At 33.7% G+C, this 25,209-nt stretch overlaps 1 protein-coding gene across 1 annotated transcript; it reads right to left on the bottom strand.

Annotated features, from left to right (window-relative positions):
• On the bottom strand, positions 1 to 23,289 carry LOC147539066 (AmmeMemoRadiSam system protein B). The gene is made up of 10 exons (XM_086640552.1): positions 22,823 to 23,289; positions 7,687 to 7,880; positions 7,209 to 7,266; positions 4,819 to 4,903; positions 4,669 to 4,737; positions 3,056 to 3,168; positions 1,950 to 2,061; positions 1,722 to 1,865; positions 726 to 900; positions 1 to 362 (listed from the first exon to the last, which is right to left on the bottom strand). The coding sequence occupies exons 3-10, from the start codon at positions 7,258 to 7,260 to the stop codon at positions 231 to 233; spliced, it is 882 nt and encodes a 293-aa protein (XP_086496678.1). The 5' UTR covers positions 7,261 to 7,266; positions 7,687 to 7,880; positions 22,823 to 23,289; the 3' UTR covers positions 1 to 230.
• Between the last annotated feature and the right edge of the window lie 1,920 nt (positions 23,290 to 25,209).

Raw genomic sequence — 25,209 nt, 5'->3', positions numbered from 1 at the left:
TTTAAAAGTAACCACAATGAGATCTAAAGCTGATTATGTGCAAACACCCCTTGTTACTTTACTACTACAACATAGATGGTTGAGTTGGCCTTAGGTTAGTTCACTTCAGGAGCCATACAGAGCATAAGTTAGAATTTCATCAAGTAGGAAGAGAGAAGGAGAGCATATAAATACAAGAAAACACTTCTTACTGTAACGGATAGCCAAGGTTGTCATTTGTTTTAACACCATTAATTATCTTCCACCTTGGTTGCAGCTGCAGATGCATAACTTACACTACTATCTCTCTTACTTTTGCATTGACTTGATTGTTCGTATCGTACGAAATTAATCTTTATTTTGGTCGAGCAGTTCCTCAGCATCTAAGAGTTCAAAAGCAAAACAATTTATCAAACACAAGACAACCTGAACTCTATCTAATACACCATAAATTTTTACTGCATATGGTTCAAATTTTCTCACGTTGGGTATGACGTTAAAATATAGGGCTATTAGCTAGAGTAAACGTAAGTGTAACTGATGAACCCCTTGTTTCCTGCCATACTACATTTGGGAAGACAGCACTCTTCGAAAGTTGAAACAAATAAAAACCAGATCCTAAAACTAACAAATAATTTCATGATTCCACATTTTTGTAGCTCATGCCGGTCCACACAAACAAGTCAGATGGCACGCCAGCTTATTGACATGCCATGTATCATTGGAAACGGAGTGATACTACTTACATGAAGAAAAACGCTGATGGGATGACGTCCACATATGGTGTTTTCAAACTCAGTTAGATACTCTTTGAAATTATCTGCATCCCCTGTCTCTATGATGTCCATGCCCATCCGGTCTAAAGCTTCAATGGACTCAAAGATAGCTCCATGTTTCTGCTCATAGTAGGTATAGTTAAACCTGGCAAATTACACAACTCAGATGATTTAATATAATATCAGGAATTACGAATTCACTTGTCAATAACTTGTGAGATTGTTAAGGAATTGTCTCTTAAAGGATTCCGCCTCTTGCATATTCTCGAAGCTTGTACATACTAATCAGCTGCGCCATTTATAATTTGCACAGCTAATGGGTACCGCACAAATACATCGAGATCGATATGAAGGTGCCCAAAATGAAACATAGATGCTAAAAATAGCAATCAATTGTTTTAATGCAAGATGAAATGGAAGATACAAAATGCAAAATCAAAAAGAGGACACCCCATGTCAACTATTTCCTAATGTTCGTCAAAGATATAAATAGTGAAGCTTACACTTTAGAAGTTAGTGCAACTTGAAGGAAAAAAAACACAGTGCACAGAAGCCTTTCTGAAATCTGAACTTTTAATTGCAATTGGTTAACAATAGACGTCTCTATTGGAGTTAAAGAAATATTCTCAGTCTTACCTTGAAAGCGGATCGTTCCACGGGTACCAGTACACGATATACTACCATGCGAGTATCCAAGTACACAAGGGGTATACCTCTTCACTACTTTAGGTGTACGTTTTGGACTATTTTCCTAGAAAAAATCAACTAGATGATGCATATATAATAAATACACCTACTCTCAGACATTATAGTTCCATAAATTTCTTAAGATTAAAGCTAGTTAACTAAAAATCGTTTTTCAAGTATCTGGAAACGTTGAACGTCATTATTATGGTAGAAGAGCAACAAAGCATGACAAAAGCAATAGAATAAAAAGATCAGTTACAACAAATTAATAACGCATACCGAGATCCCCAGTGACAGAAGTCGGATGATACGGAAAAGAAATTCCCCGGGTCGTCCACATATTTCGCTAGTAGTTGTCCATACATTGCTTCATTTCTTGAATTGAGAGCACCCACCAGAATGGGCACAATTTTTACAGGGTAGCTGTATTAACAAGTCCGGTATAAGAAAATAATAAAAATGACATAAAAACTTAAGTTTTGTTAAAAACATAAAGTAAATATTTACCCATGAAATACTTTGGCTAGATATGGCAAGTGCATTTCCATGCTGTGTTCTGCTTCATCAACTTCAAGATCCATAGTTTCAAATTTTCCTGTTGCTTTTAGCTCCTCTATGACTGGTCAACCAGAAAGGTAAACCATCCATGAGATATTTAATGTCTAAAGTCTCTAACAAACTGTTTCAAGCACTTTGACTTTCATTTGATGTAAGTGATCTAAATTCTAAAATGAATTTTATTAGTTTGTGGCCTTAATAAGAGACTTTATTTATTAGCTGTCAATCTGAATTAGTAGTGCTACCAATTAACTGCTGGTTAATTTTCGTAAATTGTAATAGCTTATCTGCGGGTATTCCAGAAGGTGTTCTAGAAATTTTTGGATGATATTGTCTATATGAGCAACTCCTTCTACAAAACATAAGGGAGTCATTGAGTTATTTGGTGTAGCACTGGATAGTTTCTCAGCGAGATCATTGGGGAAGGCCTGTCAGCAAATATCTTATCAGTTCTTATCAGTCTGCATACTTCACAATCCGTAAACTGCCTGAAATTTTTTCGTGTTGGACCGGATATTATATCTTTCTATTTGTATCTATGTCCGAAAAATATTTAGATATCAAAAAATATCGTAATCGGCCAAATATGCAGAAAAAAACCATGATATGAAAATTTTTGGTGGAGAAAGCATCTCTTGAAATTCATTACACAAGCTTAGAGAACAAAGTTTTCAAAACAAATCATTTCAATATAGAAAAGTTTCTTCGTATTTGTATAGCAAAAACCCTTGGGTGGCATAGCATCTCTTGAAACTCGTAATACAGAAACTAGGGAGCTTTTTCAGTTCACTTGTTTTAAGACGAGGGTTAACTCATGTGAACATCTGACCAAAGCAAAAACGTATAAATCTTGATTGTTCAATACAAGCAATTCGGCAAACTCATTTAGCAAGGAAGAAAAAAGAAACTAATTTCCATGCCTAATGTACAAAATTCGGGAAAACGGAATATGTAGACAAACTTATGAACATAAGACAAAAACTTTCATTTCCAATCGTGCATCTGCAAATCGAGTAAGATGAAAATCGCATTAATATAGAGATGGGTTGCAATACCTTCTAAATCGATTGGGAGGTCCCCCAAAGGTGTCTTGTAAACTGTGGCCATTGAAAGAGCACATTTTGGAGTGTAGTAATGGTGAGATGGACCAAGAAGGAAGACCCGAGAACTGAAATTGTGTACCCAATAATGAGTTAACAGATTAGATATTTTAAATCCATCGAGCTAGTATTAAATAACACAAGCAGTTCAGAATATTCAAGTTTCAAATGAACCTTTATAATACTTACGCAAGGGCAACAACCATGGGCCTTGCACCCTTGCCTGACAAGTAACAATACAGGGTTTTCCCAGGCCTTCTGCTATTTAATATCCAGTTATTTTCAGCAACATTATATGTACATATATATATATATATATATATCATTAATCATTTGTCATACAGCTTTACAATCAATGTTAAAACAAAAAAGACAAATTTCCTATGAATGTTACGATCAAGTAGGAGTATCTAGAGTTGGCCTTTAAAATCCAATCAGGACTCGTCATTAGCTTAACTTCGAGCAGCCCTCTAGACCAGTCATATATCCCTGTGATATCGCCACTTTCTTGATTCTTTAAGTATAAGAAAAGCAAGTTATAGTTAATCTCTTCATTAGCGTAACTTCGAGCAGCCCTCTTAGACCAGAAGACACAACATGTTTGGATGTTGGAGATTGTTTTGTCCAAAAAGAAGGAAAAACTCTAGACATCGAGGTAAGTTAAAACACAATATGATTGTAACTTGTTTCAACTCTACAAATAAGCTTATCGAAGACCTTTATTTTTGGTGCAGGACCAAGAAACTGAACAACGTCAATGAAAGGAAACGGCAAAGAGAAATAGCTTATTGATGAGAATCAGAGGATCAATCTTCAAAGTGGGCCAATGATGCACATAATGAAGACATAGATTTGAATATTCTTGATCTTGATAATGAGAATGAAGAACAAAGAGCATCTTACATTTTGTATCTTTTATGAGTTTTTGATATACAATTCTTAGTTTTAAGCTAGATATTACATTGAATGTTTTCATTAGCAAATACCATGAGCTATTATAGTCAATGAATTAATATATATATATATATATATATATATATATATATATCTTATGATTTTCAATTCACATATACGATAAGATTTAGTAAAATGAAAAACGATTTACGATTTGACAACCTTGCTTACAAGAGGTTCCCCCACTAATGTTCATTGGAACATTTTTTTCTTACGTCGTATGTGAAGACCATAATTTGTCATATGAGTCGAACGAAACCAATAAAAATTGTGACAACTATCGCTTCGTTGCCTTCACAGCACAAAAGCGATGTGTATAATCAACTAAATGACAAACATATAGCCAAACTTAGCTTGTATTCAGAAAGCAACACAAGATCTAAGATTAGGTCGTAGAAATATGATAGCGTGCAATACTACAATCTATTTATTCTTTCGAGTAGGCATCCAATCCTTTTATTTATTCTACCGACACTAGAAAAGTTACTTCTCAACCTAATTCCATTTTTTAAGGATGTGATTCTGGATTACATCGCAGTAGTAAAACGTCACGACACATAAAAACAAGAACAATGAAAGAAACAATAAATAAACATGTATAACCACAGCCTCACATGTTTGTAGGGTCTATGTTAGAAAATGCAAAGGCTGCACAACGACCTGAATATGAATAACCAGCATGCCTGTACAGTCCACCAAATGGAATATATTAGAGTAGTTTTATATGATAAACCCTAAGTTGAAGCTGATTTGAACTAACTTACGGAGCAATGACACCTCTCACATCAGGTGATTTAGCAAGGCCGGTTGCTCTAAGCCACTCATCAAGGTTTGCTCCTAGTTTACTGGCTGCCAGAGGAGTGAAGGACTGTTAGAGGAATTGGGGAACATTGTATGTCATTCTAACATGAATGCTTACGTAGATACAGAGAAGTGGCTTTAAATTCGTTCCACTTCCCAGTCAATGCTTTGTTCTTTTATAAATTATAAACCTTTTGGAGCTTGTCGTATGTTACCTAGCTTCACTAGTTATTAGAATGAGGCAAATTTCTCACATCTGTGAACTGATCCATCAGGTATGATGGATCGTTCTCTAGCACCGAAGGCTAAGCTGTTAACTCGGACGTAGCTCGGAATTGGCAAAGGGCCACGCTGAGTAACTTGGCCGAGTTGACTGAAGCTTGTTTTATATTTCATATATATATATATATATATATATATATATATATATATATATATATATATATATATATTTAAAAATATACTTAAAAAAGAAAACATAATAAATGAGGATAAAAACAGGAAGAGTAAGAAGCAAGCAATGACATTGTGTCTTTAACCTATAGATCAAGAAAGACAAAAAACTTAAAGCATATTGCAGCAATAGGTAGCTGCAAAAAGCATATAGGTAGCAGAAATTGTTGTAAAATGGTTAGAAAAAGATGTGTAGCCTGCAAAAATAGGTGAAAAGGTATGAGTAGCTTTAAAGACATCCGAAACAACCCAATTGGAATCAAGAAAAAGAAGACAGCAGTTTGAATTGAGAAAAGCAAGTGAAAAAAGGAGAGGAGGAGGAGAGAAACATAATGAGAGATATGTCTCTCTCTCTCTCTCTCTCTCTCTCTCTCTCTCTCTCTCTCTCTCTCTCTCTCTCTCTGTTTATTCTTAAGTCGAGTCAGGTAACTCGTTCAGTAAGTGTGAGAATCGGCTTGACTCCCCCATTTAGTCGCCAAACCCTTGTCTCGTCAGGTTGGGATCGGCTATGGCTGTCCCTCGATCTCGAGCCAATTCAGGACTAACCCAGCTAGTCAAATTGAGTTTGACGGCATTAACCAAAGATTCCACCCAGATCTAGAATCAAATAAATATTTGTGTGGCAACCTATGGGCCTTGTTAACTGCTACTCCATCTCTAGAGGAGACCTCAAACATTCTCTAAAATATTTTCACGTCAACAAGATCTGATGAAGATCAGAGTTACCAATTACATAAAACTGGATGTGTTTTTGTAATTTACAAGAGCAAGTTTGCAAGTATGGAGGACAGATTTCCAGATCCTCTGCATGCAAGGGAAGAGGTAGCGGCCGGAATGTGTGAATGAGGTCAGAGGAAATGAATAGTCAACACTCAACAGTAGGAAGATATCAGTTTCCTTTCACCAGTATCAAACAGCATCTAAGTAATTCGGCTAAGGATTGCCCAAGGTGAAGTTAGGAACTAGGCCGAGTAACTCGGCCAATTCTTATCGGTGATAGTTTGTGTTATTATTTATTTTATTTAAAGTCTATGAAGCTTATTTAAAGCACAGCTTCTTTCATTGCTATAAAAGCAGCAGGTCCTGCTGCTGCCATAGATACAACAGTTCTTATAGCATTAGAAGCATTTGTAGAAGAAGTGGGTCTAACATAGGGTTAAGTCATTCTTTGGTTGCTACACTGCTTCCCCCTGTGTCCCGCTTATTTTTTCTTCTTTTAACTTAGGGTTCATTTATCTCAAAAGAAATGGGTTTCTAGACAACTCATAGAGTGGATCATCGACCCAGGTGACTCATGACTCGTGCAAGACTCGTCGAAGCCTTGACTCGTGCAAGACTCGTCAAAGCCTTGACTCGTAGTCTCGGCCTAGAATTAGCTCGGGCTGCCCTCGAGCACGAGACTGTCCAAGAGTAATTCGGCAAGTCAGCGCAAGACCGACTAATAAATCTCAGATAAATGCCTACAGGAAAACTATTCTAGATATGAACGAAAGCAGTGAGAGCAAAGAAAAAAATCAAATATCTAAGGAAATAATAGTCACAAAACAAATCCTCTGTGAATTGTCTGCCCAAGCACAAGGAATCCTGTTTTCCCCAATTCAATCTTCTTCTCTAATTTACACCTTTTTCACTCAATTAAAGCATTTGAATGATGGCATAGACATTAAAGTCGGTGAACTCAAAGGGGCTGAAAAAAGCAATAGATAAACCTAGTAATATTATCAGTGTTTCGAAAGGAAAGAAGGGTCCTTTTTTCTAACAGATGGAATATCTCACAAACCAAAAACCCACGTCCTAGATTTAATGCCGATAAACAAATAAACCCTATCTCAAAAAAAGAAAGACATTTAATACTCTGATAGAGATCAAAGAGAAATTAGAAACTCAGGTAGTCAATTACCATTATCAGTGTACCATGATCCTGCATGTGATGCTCTTCGTACTCTCTCCATATTTACCTGAGCAGAAACAGAAGTATAAGAAATTGTATTTCAGATAGCTCTACGATTATCAAAACAACACCCTAATCTAGTTTTACTAGTACCCTTGTTCAAGATTTTCTTCATGCATGTTAAACGAATAAAAAAAAAGTAGAAAGGTGAAATTTTGCTAGGAAATTCTTTTTTTAATTAAAGATGATCGTTGTTCATATCATCAACTGAAGCACAAATTATGCTAGATACCCAATTCCGATCACAGAATTAAGTTGAAATACAACAATTCAGACCGAAAATGGTTCAAAACTAAAATTGGAATGATAAATTACAGATTTTGAAACGAAGAAAGCTCTTTTGGGAGTGATTAAGAGTAATAAATTAAATAGTCTGGGAATAGGAAAATTGAATGGACCCTTAGGTAACAAATCGGAGGAAGAGTACCTAATGAGTTGATGATCGACGGCGATGGAAGCTGAATCTAAGATAGGTTCTCGGTTCTCGCTCTTTTTTTTCTTCTTCTTTACTCTCTCTTGCCCCTTCTTACTGAACTGAAGTGAACCAGAAAGGAAGCCCTAGCCTCTTTTCTCTAGGGACGGGGCCTTGATGATTTTGGGACTTTATTTACAATAAAGCTTCTTAACAAAAAAAAAAAAAAAAAATACAATAAAGCTAACTTGTAAGGGTCAAAGAATGATACCAATTTTTAAGAAGGATCGTTTAACATAAGAGATAAAGAGAAAACTTACAAAGATGAGCCGAAACCAGACTTAATCTTCAAAATACCGATAAAGAGAAAACTTACAAAGATGGGAGAGCAGAAACCAGACTTAATCTTCAAAATACTTCGGCTTTATTAATCTTCTAGCTTTAATTACAAACTACTATTACAGAGCTTGATAGAGAAAGAGAGAAGAAACTAAAAACTTGAAAAGGAAAAACTTAGAAGAAAAAACTTAGGTTCAGAATGAAACAACATTCGGAATTTATAGAAATTTTTAGATGACCGGAACAGTTCCGGTTTCCAGGTCTACTTTGTCGTCTTCTGATGAATAGTGAATAGTAAAATTGACTTTTACTATTTGCCTTTTACTATTTGTCACAGTAAGCCGCCATCTACTGTTGGCACAGTAAGCCGCCTTCTATTGTTGAGAATAGTTCTTGACTCTTCCTGTCGAAATAGTTCTTGACTCTTCCTGTCAAAATAGTTCTTGACTCTTCCTGTCGAAACAGTCTTGACCTTTACTATTTAAGCTGACAATCACTATTTTGAATAGTGTCTTCTAGATGCTGATACTGTCGAAAATACGGATTCACTGTACAACTGTAACAAACTACTGATCTTTTTGTTTGCCTTTTGCAGATTTTAGTAACTTCTGAGAATGCACTTCGATGATAGCGTCCCAGTAATCTGCCATTGAGGTATCCGATTTTGCTGATTTTGAGTCATCGAAATCCTCATTCGGATCTTGGCTTTCTCCAGCCAATACAGCATACTGATTTTCTTGAGATGACGAGTCATCTAGAATTTCAGTCTCTATATCTTGCTTCTGATGATGAGCTAGGAATTGATTTTTAATTATTTCCATAGCTTTAATCTGTTGATCTACAGATGAAAGGTTCGGATATTTTTTCTGAATATCATCCAATAGAAATTGGAAAATATTATCAGAAGGTGAAATAGATACGGATTTTTGAGTAGCCTTATAGGCATTTTCATACTCAATTACAGTTTGACAAATGAGTTTATGGGTATCTGTAATAGGAAATCCATCCCACCATTTGTAATGAAAAGTTCTGCTAATACATGGAATTAAGAGATCATCAAAGTGAAATTCTAGATCCCATCTCCATATCCATGGTATTTTGAACTCTGCCATATAACAGAGTGCTGATAACCCTTTTGGGGTTTTTTCTGCAGTTTTTCCCTTGAGCTTTGGATGATACTCATACCATTTTAGCCAAGGGTCTTTCAGTGTATCTGGTAAGAAACTCAGTTCTGGACCGAATTTCTCCCACCAATGCAGAAACCAGAGAGGGAAACCTTTTCCTTTAACAATTTCAGGGTTAATACTGATAAACCAGGAGTGTTTCCTGATCGGATTCTGATAATAGAACATGAATGACCATGCCAAAACATAATCCCAATAATTATAGTTTTGACCATTCAATTTCAGGCTTCTGGGTCTTGAGGGGTCAAGAGCCCATTCTGTTATATGTAAGACTTTTACTATATAACACTTAGAATGTGTTATAGGAGACTTACTGTCTTTCAGATTATAATGGTGGTGTACCATTTGTACAGATTCTGTTTCATTCAAAATGGCTTCATAGATATATCTATGCTTGCCATCCTGGATAGGATAGTTTTGTACTCCTAAATACCGTTCTTTGATGTGCCATGGATCATGTCTCCACTGGACATCTTCTAAGGATACAGATAGAATTTTTTCAGTTATTAACTTTTTAGCATAAATGATTTCCTTTTTTAGGATATCTTTAGCAGTTAGTTTCGGATTGGGTTTATCCTGAGAGGATGATCCTACTACAGGGAATTCTGATAGAGAAGAAAACTTCCCTTTTTTCTGATTTACTTTCTTCGGATATCTAGATCCTCCTGCTCCTTTATCAGGTGGTTCCATCTTTATCCTGCAAAAATTCACGGGTTAAAAAATCAGGAAGAGAGTTCTGATTTCCTTTAATATATTCAATTTTAAAATCGAATGCAGATAATTCAGATTGCCATCTTGCAAAAATTTGTTTAGAAACTAAATTTTTAACATCCTTTTGCAAAATATCTTTTGCAGCACTACAGTCAATACGGAGTAGAAAAGATTGATTTAATAAATCATCTTGAAATTTAGAAATGCATTTGACTATTGATAACATTTCTTTTTTGATGGTGGAATAGTTTTTCTGAGCATTCTTCCACATTCCAGATGCGAATCTAAGTAATTCTTCTTTATTAGTAGAAGGGTTTTTCTGTTTTAGAATACCTCCATAACCAATATCAGAGGCATCCGTTTCAACAATTTTGAACCATTGAGGGTTTGCTAACCCTAGACATGGTAATTGTTTTACTCTAAGTTTGATTTTTCTGACTGCTTGGGTATGCTGATCATCCCAAGGTAATGGATTCTTTTTAAGCCTATCATATAAAATAGCACTATCCATTGCTATATTCTGGTAGTAGTCTGCTATATAATTAAGACTTCCTAAAAATCTTTGCAATTGATTTTTGTCTCTAATTTCATCAGGAAATTTAGAGGCAAATTCAATGCTTCTGTCAATAGGGATTATTGTCCCTTGACTAATATTCTGTCCTAGAAATCTAACTTCAGTTTGAAAGAGTTTCATTTTAGGTGCAGATATGACTAAACCATTTTTTCTGATAACATCTTTTGTAATTCTAAGATGTCTAAAATGTTGATCTATATTAGATGAAAATACTAATATATCATCTATATAGACAATAGTAAAATTTGAATACGGAATAAAAATATCGTTCATAATATTTTGAAATTCTGAAGGGGCATTTTTTAAACCAAATGGCATAACATTCCATTCATAATGCCCAAAGGGTACAGTAAATGCAGTTTTATATCTATCTTCTTCAGTTAGTTGAATCTGATAGTATCCAGATTTAAGATCAAATTTAGAAAATATTTTTGCAGAATGCAATCTATCTAAAAGATCTTTTTTGTTTGGAATAGGATATCTAATCCATTTCAGAGCATCATTCAAAGGTTTGTAATTTACTACAAGCCTTGGAACACCTCTTTCCTTTTCAGCTGCTTTATTCACATAGAAAGCGGTACAACTCCATGGTGAATAACTTTTTCTGATAAGCTTCTTTTCTAATAAATCTTGAATTTCTCTCTTACAAAGTTCAAGATATTCAGCATTCATTTGACTAGGACGAGCCTTAGTCGGAATCTGAGTTTTTTCATCAAATTCAGGTTTATAAGGTAAAGATACAATATATTTTTTCCTTTCCCAAAAAGCATTGGGAATATTGCTACAAACTTCGGTTAGAAATTGATTTTCAATTTCTTTGATTTTTAGTTTTATTTCTGGGGAGTTCAATTTCTCGGAAATATTCAAATTATGTATTTCTTCTTGTAAGAAGTTTAAATGAGCAGTTTTAGAATTAATTAAATATTCTAACTCATTTAAAGTCCTGGTTTCAGGGCTAGTAATAAATTCAAAATGTATTTTATGATTCTGAAAACTAGCATATAATCCGGTTTCATCTATCTTGTCATAAGGGAAAAATAAATTAATAAATGGAGTTCCCAGAATAACTTCTTGAGATAAATTTCGGATTAAAATAAAGGTTTGTGGAATACAGATTCCTTTATTACAAATATAAGCTTCAGGTAGCTTATAATTAATTGGCATTCTATCTCCACTTGCAGAATGTAGAGATTGTACGGTTTTTTCGAAGTATTTAGTCGGAACTAAACCTTCTCTAATACAGTTCATGTCAGCTCCGCTATCCACCAATGCTACTGCATTAGTAATGGTATATTCTTTGTTGATAACAATATTAATACTTATATACCATTTCTGATAGGTAATTTTCTGCATAGTATTTAAAAAGATAAGATTATTATCTAAAATATTAGATGGTTCTGTGTTTAGAATAGCAATCGATTTATCTTTTGATTGATGTTTTTCAGCTAGACTTTCTAATTGAATAAGTCTGATATTCTGGTTATCTAACTCTTTTCTGATGAGTTTTATTTCAGATTTAACTATATTTACCTCACTTCTTAAATCTTGAGAAGTAGAAGGTTTTAAAGAAGTTTCTGGTTTTCCTTCAAGTCTTTGAAGTACTTCTTTCATACTGTAATGTTTAGTAATATTCGGTTTCTCAAAGGAACTAGGAGAGTTTTTTGTCTGTTCTAAGCAAAATTGTAATATTTTACTTTTTAGCAGAGGGTCTGTTACTTTATCTATCATAGATATTATTTCTGATTGAGTATCCGTTAAAACATTAATACCCAAGCCATTCATTTCTACAATGGCTTTCCAATAGTCTTGGTTTTTAGAACATTGTCCTGAACAAGGTTCCTTCTCAGATATATCTTCTGATTGGCTAGAAGATAGAAAGTCAATTTCATTGACATCCTCAGAGTCACTAGAAGATGAAGATTCTTCTTCAGTATTAGAGGTCAGGAAAACTTTGCTTAATTCAGCTTTTAGATTGTCATCAATTTTTAATTCATTCAGTTTTCTTTTTGTAGAACATTTATTAGCATAATGCCCTATTTTTCCGCATTTAAAACAAGTTTTATTACTTGTTTTTTGTCCTGATTTTGTTTCAGATTTATTAGGAATATAATTTCCTTTAAATCTTTTCTTATGTCGAGGCTTCTGATAATAAATTTCTTTATTCTGTTTGTATTTTCTTCTTTTCTTATAATAAGATTTTCGAGAATACTCTTTCGAATCTCTAGAATTCCTTTTATGAGATTTTGGATAATCAATTTTCATATCATATGCAAATTGACTACAGAATTCACCAATTTCTTTTTTCCCATGCAAATTCTGTTTTTTCAATTGGTATTGTAATTTCATATCATTACAAATTTCTAATCCAGTTTGAACACAAGTAGTAATTATATGTCCATAAGTTAGATAACTATAAGAGATGATGTTTTCATTATTTTGATCTCTTAGTCTTTGTCTAACTTTTTCAGCAAAAAGAGGAGGAAGTCCATCAATGAACTTAGCCTTCCAATATTCAGAATTAGCATCATTGCGTTGCATAACTTTACAGATAAAGACATCTTTATACCATCTAAAATGGGTTAAAGATGGACATCTAAGGTTCTGTAAAAGTTCTCGACTTTTCTCTTGTCTTTGAGGATGACTCCCCACAAAATGCAAAAGAATAGTCTGAAGTAAAGTATAAACTGCATCAGGTTTAACTTGTGCAGTATTTGGTTCAGGTTTTGTAGCTGTGAAAATTTCAGTCTGCTGGGCAACAGTGAGAACATTATCCCACCATCCTTTTAAGGCACCAACAAAACCAGTAACAATGAATTTGGCCACAGCCGAATCATCATTACCACTAGCTTTGCAAATGCTGGCATACATTAACATTTTATGAACAACTTCATAAATTTGATATTCTGAAAGACCATCAATATTCCATTCATAAATGGAACGACCATTATAAGAATTCTGATTTTGATAAAAGTCTTCCTCAAAGAGGAGATCTTGAGGAGTAGGTCTTTTATAATAGGTCTTAAAACCTGTATTAGGTTCATTACCAAGTTTATATAACATGGTTTGAACTTTACTGATATCTGGTCCAGACTCAAGATCAGAGTTTTCAGTACTAGAATCTTGGCTAATAATATTAATCTTTAAATTTTTCATTCTTTCAATGATTAAATTAGCAAAGTCTATATCCTGTTTATCAGACAGTTTAAAGTCTTTGATTTCTGGACTAGGTTTAACATCTACTTCAACAATTTCTTTGTCTTTATTTTTTGAAGTGGATTCAACCTTGGTAGATAAAACTTTAGGTGTATCCTTAAGTTTTTCTTCAATACTACTCAATTGATTATGAATAGTATTTTCAATTCTGATTAATTGACTACCAATAGTCTGAAGACTTAGATTGGTATGATTGTGCTGTTTTATGACGGTAGTTACTGATTCACTAGGTATAGCATATGGAACTGCTTCTAGTGCTTTACTTTCATTGTCATTTTTAAGAGTCAAGGCTTCAGGTGGAGGATGAATAGAATTAATCTTAGTTCCATCACTCTTAGTCCACATTTTTGTATAATCTTCTATAACATGGATAGTTTTCTGATTAGGGTACCAATTATGAAACCAAATAGTAAAGGTTGTCATTTTTTGGTCCCTTTCTAACTCTTGATAATAAATATTTTTAATATTTTCAAGAGTCCTACTATTAAAGGCTGCAAAAAACCAATTTCGGAAAGCTTCATGTTTTGTCATCATGAGCTCCTGATTAAGCCACTGTCTAGGTATTGATCCTGGACTATAATCCATAAAATTTTATAAATGGAAACTCATTTCTGATTGAGTCGGAGAAGTCCTTTGTTCTTTCTCCTGTTCAGTTGTCTGTTCAACATAGACTCCATGTGGAATTTGTTGATCAGAAATCTTTAATCCTCGGATGATCTGCTCTTTAAGTTCATCATTTGATACAGAGTATCTAGATAAACTACTAGGATATGAGACTTTATAGTCTTCTATCCTTTTGGCGGAAGAGCTTCTAGTTAAGCTTAGTTTACTGATTTTATTAGGGGCAAATGTTATTTCAACATCTCCCTCAGGTGTTTGGGTTATTTGATTTAAATTCCTGTTCATAATATTGACAGGTGGTACAGCATCCTGTACAACCCATTCATGTGGAAAGTCAATTTCTTCCCATTTAATTAACTTCGGAATTGCAATATTAGTAGTCAAGCAATTACTATCTATTACTATAGTCTTGCCTGGTTCACTACGCAGTATTGCGTTAGGAGTCAAGGTATTCATTACCTTATAATGAATCCTATATATTACTGATATTGTCTCAGATCCAGGGAGATAATTATATCCCTGTGTTTGAATATGCAGGGACACGGCTTCAAACAGATTTCTATCTGTCAAAGATAAGGTCAAATTCGGGTAAACATTAAAATAAACCGGTCCATGGCATAAACTAGTTTGGATTATTCCCATTAAAGATGGTAAGAAATCCAAACACCTAGCATCTCGCAAATAGGATAAGATACTGGCATTTAATCCGGCCAAAGTCAAAGGTTTGAATGCTATTTGAATGCATCCAACGTGCAGGTAGTTGTATTTAGATTTTAAATACTTTTCAATATCTTTAAGACTCAAAAGTCTAAGGGTTTTGACTTCTTGGTCAAGTCCGATTGACTGTTCAAGAGTCTTGATATTATTTTGACTAATGAAATCAAAAAATCCTTTTTTATAGATTTTATTTGATTTTATTGCGGGTATGGTCCATTGATTTAATTGTTTAGTTTGGTCAAACTCTTCAATTACGGAGTTCTTTATAGAACTTTCAGTTAAGTCTCGAGAATCCAATTGATTCATTGAATTAAATTAGAGGAAATCATATAGACATAGCATAAATAGCAGATTATGATTTTTAGTAATTTCCTTTAAAATTATATTCTTAAAAATATTTATATATAATCATTAAATTACACGTCTGTCAACGGTTTAAAGGGTATCAAACGATCCTCAACGCCTACCCGGCAACAACGGATCTAAACCCATACGCGACTTGGGTGACGTACCATAATTCAAGGATTATAATAAATTATTTTTAAGAACAAATTTCTAAAAGGAAATTTCTAACTATCATAATTCGGATTTAGTCTATATCTACATATTCTCCTCTAATTCGGATTTAAGCTAACATGGCTCTGATACCAATTTTTAAGAAGGATCGTTTTTCAGCTAGACTTTCTAATTGAATAAGTCTGATATTCTGGTTATCTAACTCTTCTCTGATGAGTTTTTCAGCTAGACTTTCTAATTGAATAAGTCTGATATTCTGGTTATCTAACTCTTCTCTGATGAGTTTTATTTCAGATTTAACTATATTTACCTCACTTCTTAAATCTTGAGAAGTAGAAGGTTTTAAAGAAGTTTCTGGTTTTCCTTCAAGTCTTTGAAGTACTTCTTTCATACTGTAATGTTTAGTAATATTCGGTTTCTCAAAGGAACTAGGAGAGTTTTTTGTCTGTTCTAAGCAAAATTGTAATATTTATACTTTACTTCAGACTATTCTTTTGCATTTTGTGGGGAGTCATCCTCAAAGACAAGAGAAAAGTCGAGAACTTTTACAGAACCTTAGATGTCCATCTTTAACCCATTTTAGATGGTATAAAGATGTCTTTATCTGTAAAGTTATGCAACGCAATGATGCTAATTCTGAATATTGGAAGGCTAAGTTCATTGATGGACTTCCTCCTCTTTTTGCTGAAAAAGTTAGACAAAGACTAAGAGATCAAAATAATGAAAACATCATCTCTTATAGTTATCTAACTTATGGACATATAATTACTACTTGTGTTCAAACTGGATTAGAAATTTGTAATGATATGAAATTACAATACCAATTGAAAAAACAGAATTTGCATGGGAAAAAAGAAATTGGTGAATTCTGTAGTCAATTTGCATATGATATGAAAATTGATTATCCAAAATCTCATAAAAGGAATTCTAGAGATTCGAAAGAGTATTCTCGAAAATCTTATTATAAGAAAAGAAGAAAATACAAACAGAATAAAGAAATTTATTATCAGAAGCCTCGACATAAGAAAAGATTTAAAGGAAATTATATTCCTAATAAATCTGAAACAAAATCAGGACAAAAAACAAGTAATAAAACTTGTTTTAAATGCGGAAAAATAGGGCATTATGCTAATAAATGTTCTACAAAAAGAAAACTGAATGAATTAAAAATTGATGACAATCTAAAAGCTGAATTAAGCAAAGTTTTCCTGACCTCTAATACTGAAGAAGAATCTTCATCTTCTAGTGACTCTGAGGATGTCAATGAAATTGACTTTCTATCTTCTAGCCAATCAGAAGATATATCTGAGAAGGAACCTTGTTCAGGACAATGTTCTAAAAACCAAGACTATTGGAAAGCCATTGTAGAAATGAATGGCTTGAGTATTAATGTTTTAACGGATACTCAATCAGAAATAATATCTATGATAGATAAAGTAACAGACCCTCTGCTAAAAAGTAAAATATTACAATTTTGCTTAGAACAGACAAAAAACTCTCCTAGTTCCTTTGAGAAACCGAATATTACTAAACATTACAGTATGAAAGAAGTACTTCAAAGACTTGAAGGAAAACCAGAAACTTCTTTAAAACCTTCTACTTCTCAAGATTTAAGAAGTGAGGTAAATATAGTTAAATCTGAAATAAAACTCATCAGAGAAGAGTTAGATAACCAGAATATCAGACTTATTCAATTAGAAAGTCTAGCTGAAAAACATCAATCAAAAGATAAATCGATTGCTATTCTAAACACAGAACCATCTAGTATTTTAGATAATAATCTTATCTTTTTAAATACTATGCAGAAAATTACCTATCAGAAATGGTATATAAGTATTAATATTGTTATCAACAAAGAATATACCATTACTAATGCAGTAGCATTGGTGGATAGCGGAGCTGACATGAACTGTATTAGAGAAGGTTTAGTTCCGACTAAATACTTCGAAAAAACCGTACAATCTCTACATTCTGCAAGTGGAGATAGAATGCCAATTAATTATAAGCTACCTGAAGCTTATATTTGTAATAAAGGAATCTGTATTCCACAAACCTTTATTTTAATCCGAAATTTATCTCAAGAAGTTATTCTGGGAACTCCATTTATTAATTTATTTTTCCCTTATGACAAGATAGATGAAACCGGATTATATGCTAGTTTTCAGAATCATAAAATACATTTTGAATTTATTACTAGCCCTGAAACCAGGACTTTAAATGAGTTAGAATATTTAATTAATTCTAAAACTGCTCATTTAAACTTCTTACAAGAAGAAATACATAATTTGAATATTTCCGAGAAATTGAACTCCCCAGAAATAAAACTAAAAATCAAAGAAATTGAAAATCAATTTCTAACCGAAGTTTGTAGCAATATTCCCAATGCTTTTTGGGAAAGGAAAAAATATATTGTATCTTTACCTTATAAACCTGAATTTGATGAAAAAACTCAGATTCCGACTAAGGCTCGTCCTAGTCAAATGAATGCTGAATATCTTGAACTTTGTAAGAGAGAAATTCAAGATTTATTAGAAAAGAAGCTTATCAGAAAAAGTTATTCACCATGGAGTTGTACCGCTTTCTATGTGAATAAAGCAGCTGAAAAGGAAAGAGGTGTTCCAAGGCTTGTAGTAAATTACAAACCTTTGAATGATGCTCTGAAATGGATTAGATATCCTATTCCAAACAAAAAAGATCTTTTAGATAGATTGCATTCTGCAAAAATATTTTCTAAATTTGATCTTAAATCTGGATACTATCAGATTCAACTAACTGAAGAAGATAGATATAAAACTGCATTTACTGTACCCTTTGGGCATTATGAATGGAATGTTATGCCATTTGGTTTAAAAAATGCCCCTTCAGAATTTCAAAATATTATGAACGAAATTTTTATTCCGTATTCAAATTTTACTATTGTCTATATAGATGATATATTAGTATTTTCATCTAATATAGATCAACATTTTAGACATCTTAGAATTACAAAAGATGTTATCAGAAAAAATGGTTTAGTCATATCTGCACCTAAAATGAAACTCTTTCAAACTGAAGTTAGATTTCTAGGACAGAATATTAGTCAAGGGACAATAATCCCTATTGACAGAAGCATTGAATTTGCCTCTAAATTTCCTGATGAAATTAGAGACAAAAATCAATTGCAAAGATTTTTAGGAAGTCTTAATTATATAGCAGACTACTACCAGAATATAGCAATGGATAGTGCTATTTTATATGATAGGCTTAAAAAGAATCCATTACCTTGGGATGATCAGCATACCCAAGCAGTCAGAAAAATCAAACTTAGAGTAAAACAATTACCATGTCTAGGGTTAGCAAACCCTCAATGGTTCAAAATTGTTGAAACGGATGCCTCTGATATTGGTTATGGAGGTATTCTAAAACAGAAAAACCCTTCTACTAATAAAGAAGAATTACTTAGATTCGCATCTGGAATGTGGAAGAATGCTCAGAAAAACTATTCCACCATCAAAAAAGAAATGTTATCAATAGTCAAATGCATTTCTAAATTTCAAGATGATTTATTAAATCAATCTTTTCTACTCCGTATTGACTGTAGTGCTGCAAAAGATATTTTGCAAAAGGATGTTAAAAATTTAGTTTCTAAACAAATTTTTGCAAGATGGCAATCTGAATTATCTGCATTCGATTTTAAAATTGAATATATTAAAGGAAATCAGAACTCTCTTCCTGATTTTTTAACCCGTGAATTTTTGCAGGATAAAGATGGAACCACCTGATAAAGGAGCAGGAGGATCTAGATATCCGAAGAAAGTAAATCAGAAAAAAGGGAAGTTTTCTTCTCTATCAGAATTCCCTGTAGTAGGATCATCCTCTCAGGATAAACCCAATCCGAAACTAACTGCTAAAGATATCCTAAAAAAGGAAATCATTTATGCTAAAAAGTTAATAACTGAAAAAATTCTATCTGTATCCTTAGAAGATGTCCAGTGGAGACATGATCCATGGCACATCAAAGAACGGTATTTAGGAGTACAAAACTATCCTATCCAGGATGGCAAGCATAAATATATCTATGAAGCCATTTTGAATGAAACAGAATCTGTACAAATGGTACACCACCATTATAATCTGAAAGACAGTAAGTCTCCTATAACACATTCTAAGTGTTATATAGTAAAAGTCTTACATATAACAGAATGGGCTCTTGACCCCTCAAGACCCAGAAGCCTGAAATTGAATGGTCAAAACTATAATTATTGGGATTATGTTTTGGCATGGTCATTCATGTTCTATTATCAGAATCCGATCAGGAAACACTCCTGGTTTATCAGTATTAACCCTGAAATTGTTAAAGGAAAAGGTTTCCCTCTCTGGTTTCTGCATTGGTGGGAGAAATTCGGTCCAGAACTGAGTTTCTTACCAGATACACTGAAAGACCCTTGGCTAAAATGGTATGAGTATCATCCAAAGCTCAAGGGAAAAACTGCAGAAAAAACCCCAAAAGGGTTATCAGCACTCTGTTATATGGCAGAGTTCAAAATACCATGGATATGGAGATGGGATCTAGAATTTCACTTTGATGATCTCTTAATTCCATGTATTAGCAGAACTTTTCATTACAAATGGTGGGATGGATTTCCTATTACAGATACCCATAAACTCATTTGTCAAACTGTAATTGAGTATGAAAATGCCTATAAGGCTACTCAAAAATCCGTATCTATTTCACCTTCTGATAATATTTTCCAATTTCTATTGGATGATATTCAGAAAAAATATCCGAACCTTTCATCTGTAGATCAACAGATTAAAGCTATGGAAATAATTAAAAATCAATTCCTAGCTCATCATCAGAAGCAAGATATAGAGACTGAAATTCTAGATGACTCGTCATCTCAAGAAAATCAGTATGCTGTATTGGCTGGAGAAAGCCAAGATCCGAATGAGGATTTCGATGACTCAAAATCAGCAAAATCGGATACCTCAATGGCAGATTACTGGGACGCTATCATCGAAGTGCATTCTCAGAAGTTACTAAAATCTGCAAAAGGCAAACAAAAAGATCAGTAGTTTGTTACAGTTGTACAGTGAATCCGTATTTTCGACAGTATCAGCATCTAGAAGACACTATTCAAAATAGTGATTGTCAGCTTAAATAGTAAAGGTCAAGACTGTTTCGACAGGAAGAGTCAAGAACTATTTTGACAGGAAGAGTCAAGAACTATTTCGACAGGAAGAGTCAAGAACTATTCTCAACAATAGAAGGCGGCTTACTGTGCCAACAGTAGATGGCGGCTTACTGTGACAAATAGTAAAAGGCAAATAGTAAAAGTCAATTTTACTATTCACTATTCATCAGAAGACGACAAAGTAGACCTGGAAACCGGAACTGTTCCGGTCATCTAAAAATTTCTATAAATTCCGAATGTTGTTTCATTCTGAACCTAAGTTTTTTCTTCTAAGTTTTTCCTTTTCAAGTTTTTAGTTTCTTCTCTCTTTCTCTATCAAGCTCTGTAATAGTAGTTTGTAATTAAAGCTAAAAGATTAATAAAGCCGAAGTATTTTGAAGATTAAGTCTGGTTTCTGCTCTCCCATCTTTGTAAGTTTTCTCTTTATCGGTATTTTGAAGATTAAGTCTGGTTTCGGCTCATCTTTGTAAGTTTTCTCTTTATCTCTTATGTTAAACGATCCTTCTTGGGGTTATCAGCACTCTGTTATATGGCAGAGTTCAAAATACCATGGATATGGAGATGGGATCTAGAATTTCACTTTGATGATCTATTAATTCCATGTATTAGCAGAACTTTTCATTACAAATGGTGGGATGGATTTCCTATTACAGATACCCATAAACTCATTTGTCAAACTGTAATTGAGTATGAAAATGCCTATAAGGCTACTCAAAAATCCGTATCTATTTCACCTTCTGATAATATTTTCCAATTTTTATTGGATGATATTCAGAAAAAATATCCGAACCTTTCATCTGTAGATCAACAGATTAAAGCTATGGAAATAATTAAAAATCAATTCCTAGCTCATCATCAGAAGCAAGATATAGAGACTGAAATTCTAGATGACTCGTCATCTCAAGAAAATCAGTATGCTGTATTGGCTGGAGAAAGCCAAGATCCGAATGAGGATTTCGATGACTCAAAATCAGCAAAATCGGATACCTCAATGGCAGATTACTGGGATGCTATCATCGAAGTGCATTCTCAGAAGTTACTAAAATCTGCAAAAGGCAAACAAAAAGATCAGTAGTTTGCTACAGTTACTGTACAATTGTACAGTAAATCCGTATTTCAGTATTATTCGACAGTATCAGCATCTAGAAGACACTATTCAAAATATTGATTGTCAGCTTAAATAGTAAAGGTCAAGACTATTTCGACAGGAAGAGTCAAGAACTATTTTGACAGGAAGAGTCAAGAACTATTTCGACAGAAAGAGTCAAGAACTATTCTCAATAATAGAAGGCGACTTACTGTGCCAACAGTAGATGGCGGCTTACTGTGACAAATAGTAAAAGGCAAATAGTAAAAGTCAATTTTACTATTCACTATTCATCAGAAGACGACGAAGTAGACCTGGAAACCGGAACTGTTCCGGTCATCTAAAAATTTTTATAAATTCCGAATGTTGGTTCATTCTAAACCTAAGTTTTTTCTTCTAAGTTTTTCCTTTTCAAGTTTTTAGTTTCTTCTCTCTTTCTCTATCAAGCTCTGTAATAGTAGTTTGTAATTAAAGCTAGAAGATTAATAAAGCCGAAGTATTTTGAAGATTAAGTCTGGTTTCTGCTCTCCCATCTTTGTAAGTTTTCTCTTTATCGGTATTTTGAAGATTAAGTCTGGTTTCGGCTCATCTTTGTAAGTTTTCTCTTTATCTCTTATGTTAAACGATCCTTCTTAAATTTGGTATCAGAGCCATGATAGCTTAAATCCGAATTAGAGGAGAATATGTAGATATAGACTAAATCCGAATTATGATAGTTAGAAATTTCCTTTTAGAAATTTGTACTTAAAAATAATTTATTATAATCCTTGAATTATGGTACGTCACCCAAGTCGCGTATGGGTTTAGATCCGTTGTTGCCGGGTAGGCGTTGAGGATCGTTTGATACCCTTTAAACCGTTGACAGACGTGTAATTTAATGATTATATATAAATATTTTTAAGAATATAATTTTAAAGGAAATTACTAAAAATCATAATCTGCTATTTATGCTATGTCTATATGATTTCCTCTAATTTAATTCAATGAATCAATTGGAGATATGAAATTCTTTCACTTTTTTTTTTGAAGATATGAAATTCTTTCACTTATGGATAACTCCATTATAGAAAATTCCTCCCCACACTACCCACTTTTGGTGTTTTTATTTTCTTCTTCCTCCATCTTCCTTCCCACCATCATCAGTTCCGGCGACCATTAACTCCGATAACAACAACTTCGACCGTCATCTCTCTCTCTCTCTCTCTCTCTCTCTCTCTCTCTCTTATCTCTTCTCTCTTTCTTTCCCTTTTTACTCTCTTCTCTAGTTTCCACAAAAGGGAGACCCCCTCACTGGAACCCTCGTCTGGTTTATCAGACGAGGTTGTCTGGTTCTACTAAAAGACTTTCGTTTAGAAAACCTCACGAAGAAATCCTTCCTTTGTCTGGAAAGTTTCGGCGAAGGGATCGTTCCCTTCGCCGGAACTTAGAGAGTGCAAGATGGAGAAAGGGAAAAGATAAAAAAGTACTAATTGTTTTTCTCTCTAACTTCTGAATTCATCTTTCTTCACTCTCATATAAACTCCAAATACCTTAAATGGATGGAATAACTAATGGAAAACACTAAAGCAGAAAACATCCCCTTCGAAAGTGAAGGGGATTCCGGCGGAAGAACCCCTCCCTCTGCCGGATGCACGAAGAACTTTTAGTTGTCTGCAAAGACGGTTAGTGAGAGAGAGAGAGTGTCTATACTGGATTACATACGTAGTTATGATAAGTTCCAAAAAATGAAATTTTTTAATCGTGAGCTCGTGTGTAAACAGTTGGATTTAATCCATGGGTGGGGGGGGGGGAGGGGGAGGGAGGGGGAGGGGGGGAGGGGAGGGGAGGGGGGAGGGGGGGAATAGGGAGAGAAATACCTCACGTAAAAAAGTAATTTATATCATTCTTCGGATGTGATTTTTATCAAACTCCCAACAAAAATGAACGGCCAGACTTATACCTCACATAACCGGCTGAGCTGTTTTAATATATAGGATATACATATATTAGGCTACACTTAACCACTAAATATAGAAAAATTGCCCCTAATTAAAAATAAGGACACAACAACAATCAATTAATTAGAAAGATAAACAAAAAAGTCTTCAATGGCTAACTTTATTGGGTTCATAACTAAAGTAAAACATATAATGTGGACAAATAATTAAAGAAATTGAAAAATAAGTAGAAAAGTAATTGAAGAATGTGGAAAATAAGTAGAAAAAAATGAAAGTAGGGATCGAACCTTTAACCCTTCAACCCCTTAAAAATTAAAAACTACATACTTAACCATTAGGCTGAAGTTATAACTTGATTTAATTATGGCATTACTTATATATATATAATTGAAACAGCTTTACTAGTGAGGCCTCTAACGTTTTTGGGCTCAAAACAACTACTTTGGCTGCTTTGGGCTTAGGCTGGCACTTTTTTATCGTAACTTGAAACTGCAAAAAGGAGTAAGGTGATTGCACAAAATGCCCGTGGAGATAGAGTTACCAAGAGAGATGTTCCAATCAGATAAATATAAAATAAAGAGTAGGTCTAATGACACCAACGAACTTTTGCGCTAGAAAAAATTCTATGTTCTCGTAAGTAATAAATCACACTTTCCCTTATGCATCACATAATGTAAAGTGCAAACACTATATTTCTCTTATGCACATTAAATTTTCAAACGTCATTTCCTTTATCTAGTATTTTGCACAATGCAAAAATCTGTGCACAGGACATCTCGGAATGTCTTGTACATAATCCAATGTTTCTCGTATGACGTAACTTATGTGCGCCTAACACAGGCCATGTGCACCTGACATAGCCCATGTGCACAAACTTATGTATAGTATATGAGGTTTACATTTTTACCCCTCAAGATGTGACATTATCAAATCCATAGCTAACTTTAGTCATCCCCAACCTAATATTTGAGCCCCTGACATCTAAGATAGATTTGCAGTATATTTTTTCTTACATAGATTTTTTTGTTATAGAATGTGGTTGTTTGAGTCAAAAAATTACTCGTAATAACTAAAAAGACCATTATCTTTTTATATTAACTAAAAGTTATCAACATATTATGGGTAATGATGATGCATAAAGTTTAAAATAATATGGGTAATTATTAATCAGGTCATAATCTATTTTTTTCATTCCCTAAATGCCCTTGGCCACTAAAACTCTCTTTCCCTCTCTCAAGAAACTCCAAATTATAGGGTTTTTTCTTCTTCTTCTTCTTCCCCAATTTTCTTATTTTTCTCCATTCTTTTCTTCATTTCGATTCTTCTTCTTCTTCTCAGCACCATTCTTATTCCTTTTCGCCTTCTTCAATTGTTCTTCTTTATTTTCGTCTTCTTCGATCCAAGGAACATGGTGGTTACCTCAAAAGCTCGATTACTATAGGAGGCAGATTCAGAAAAAGCTGAG

The sequence above is a fragment of the Eschscholzia californica genome, unplaced genomic scaffold (assembly GCF_041429995.1).
Source record: "Eschscholzia californica isolate CP2 unplaced genomic scaffold, dmEscCali1.0.p SCAF_5, whole genome shotgun sequence".
NCBI classification, from domain to species: domain Eukaryota; kingdom Viridiplantae; phylum Streptophyta; class Magnoliopsida; order Ranunculales; family Papaveraceae; genus Eschscholzia; species Eschscholzia californica.
This window is presented reverse-complemented; position numbering and strand designations above follow the sequence as displayed.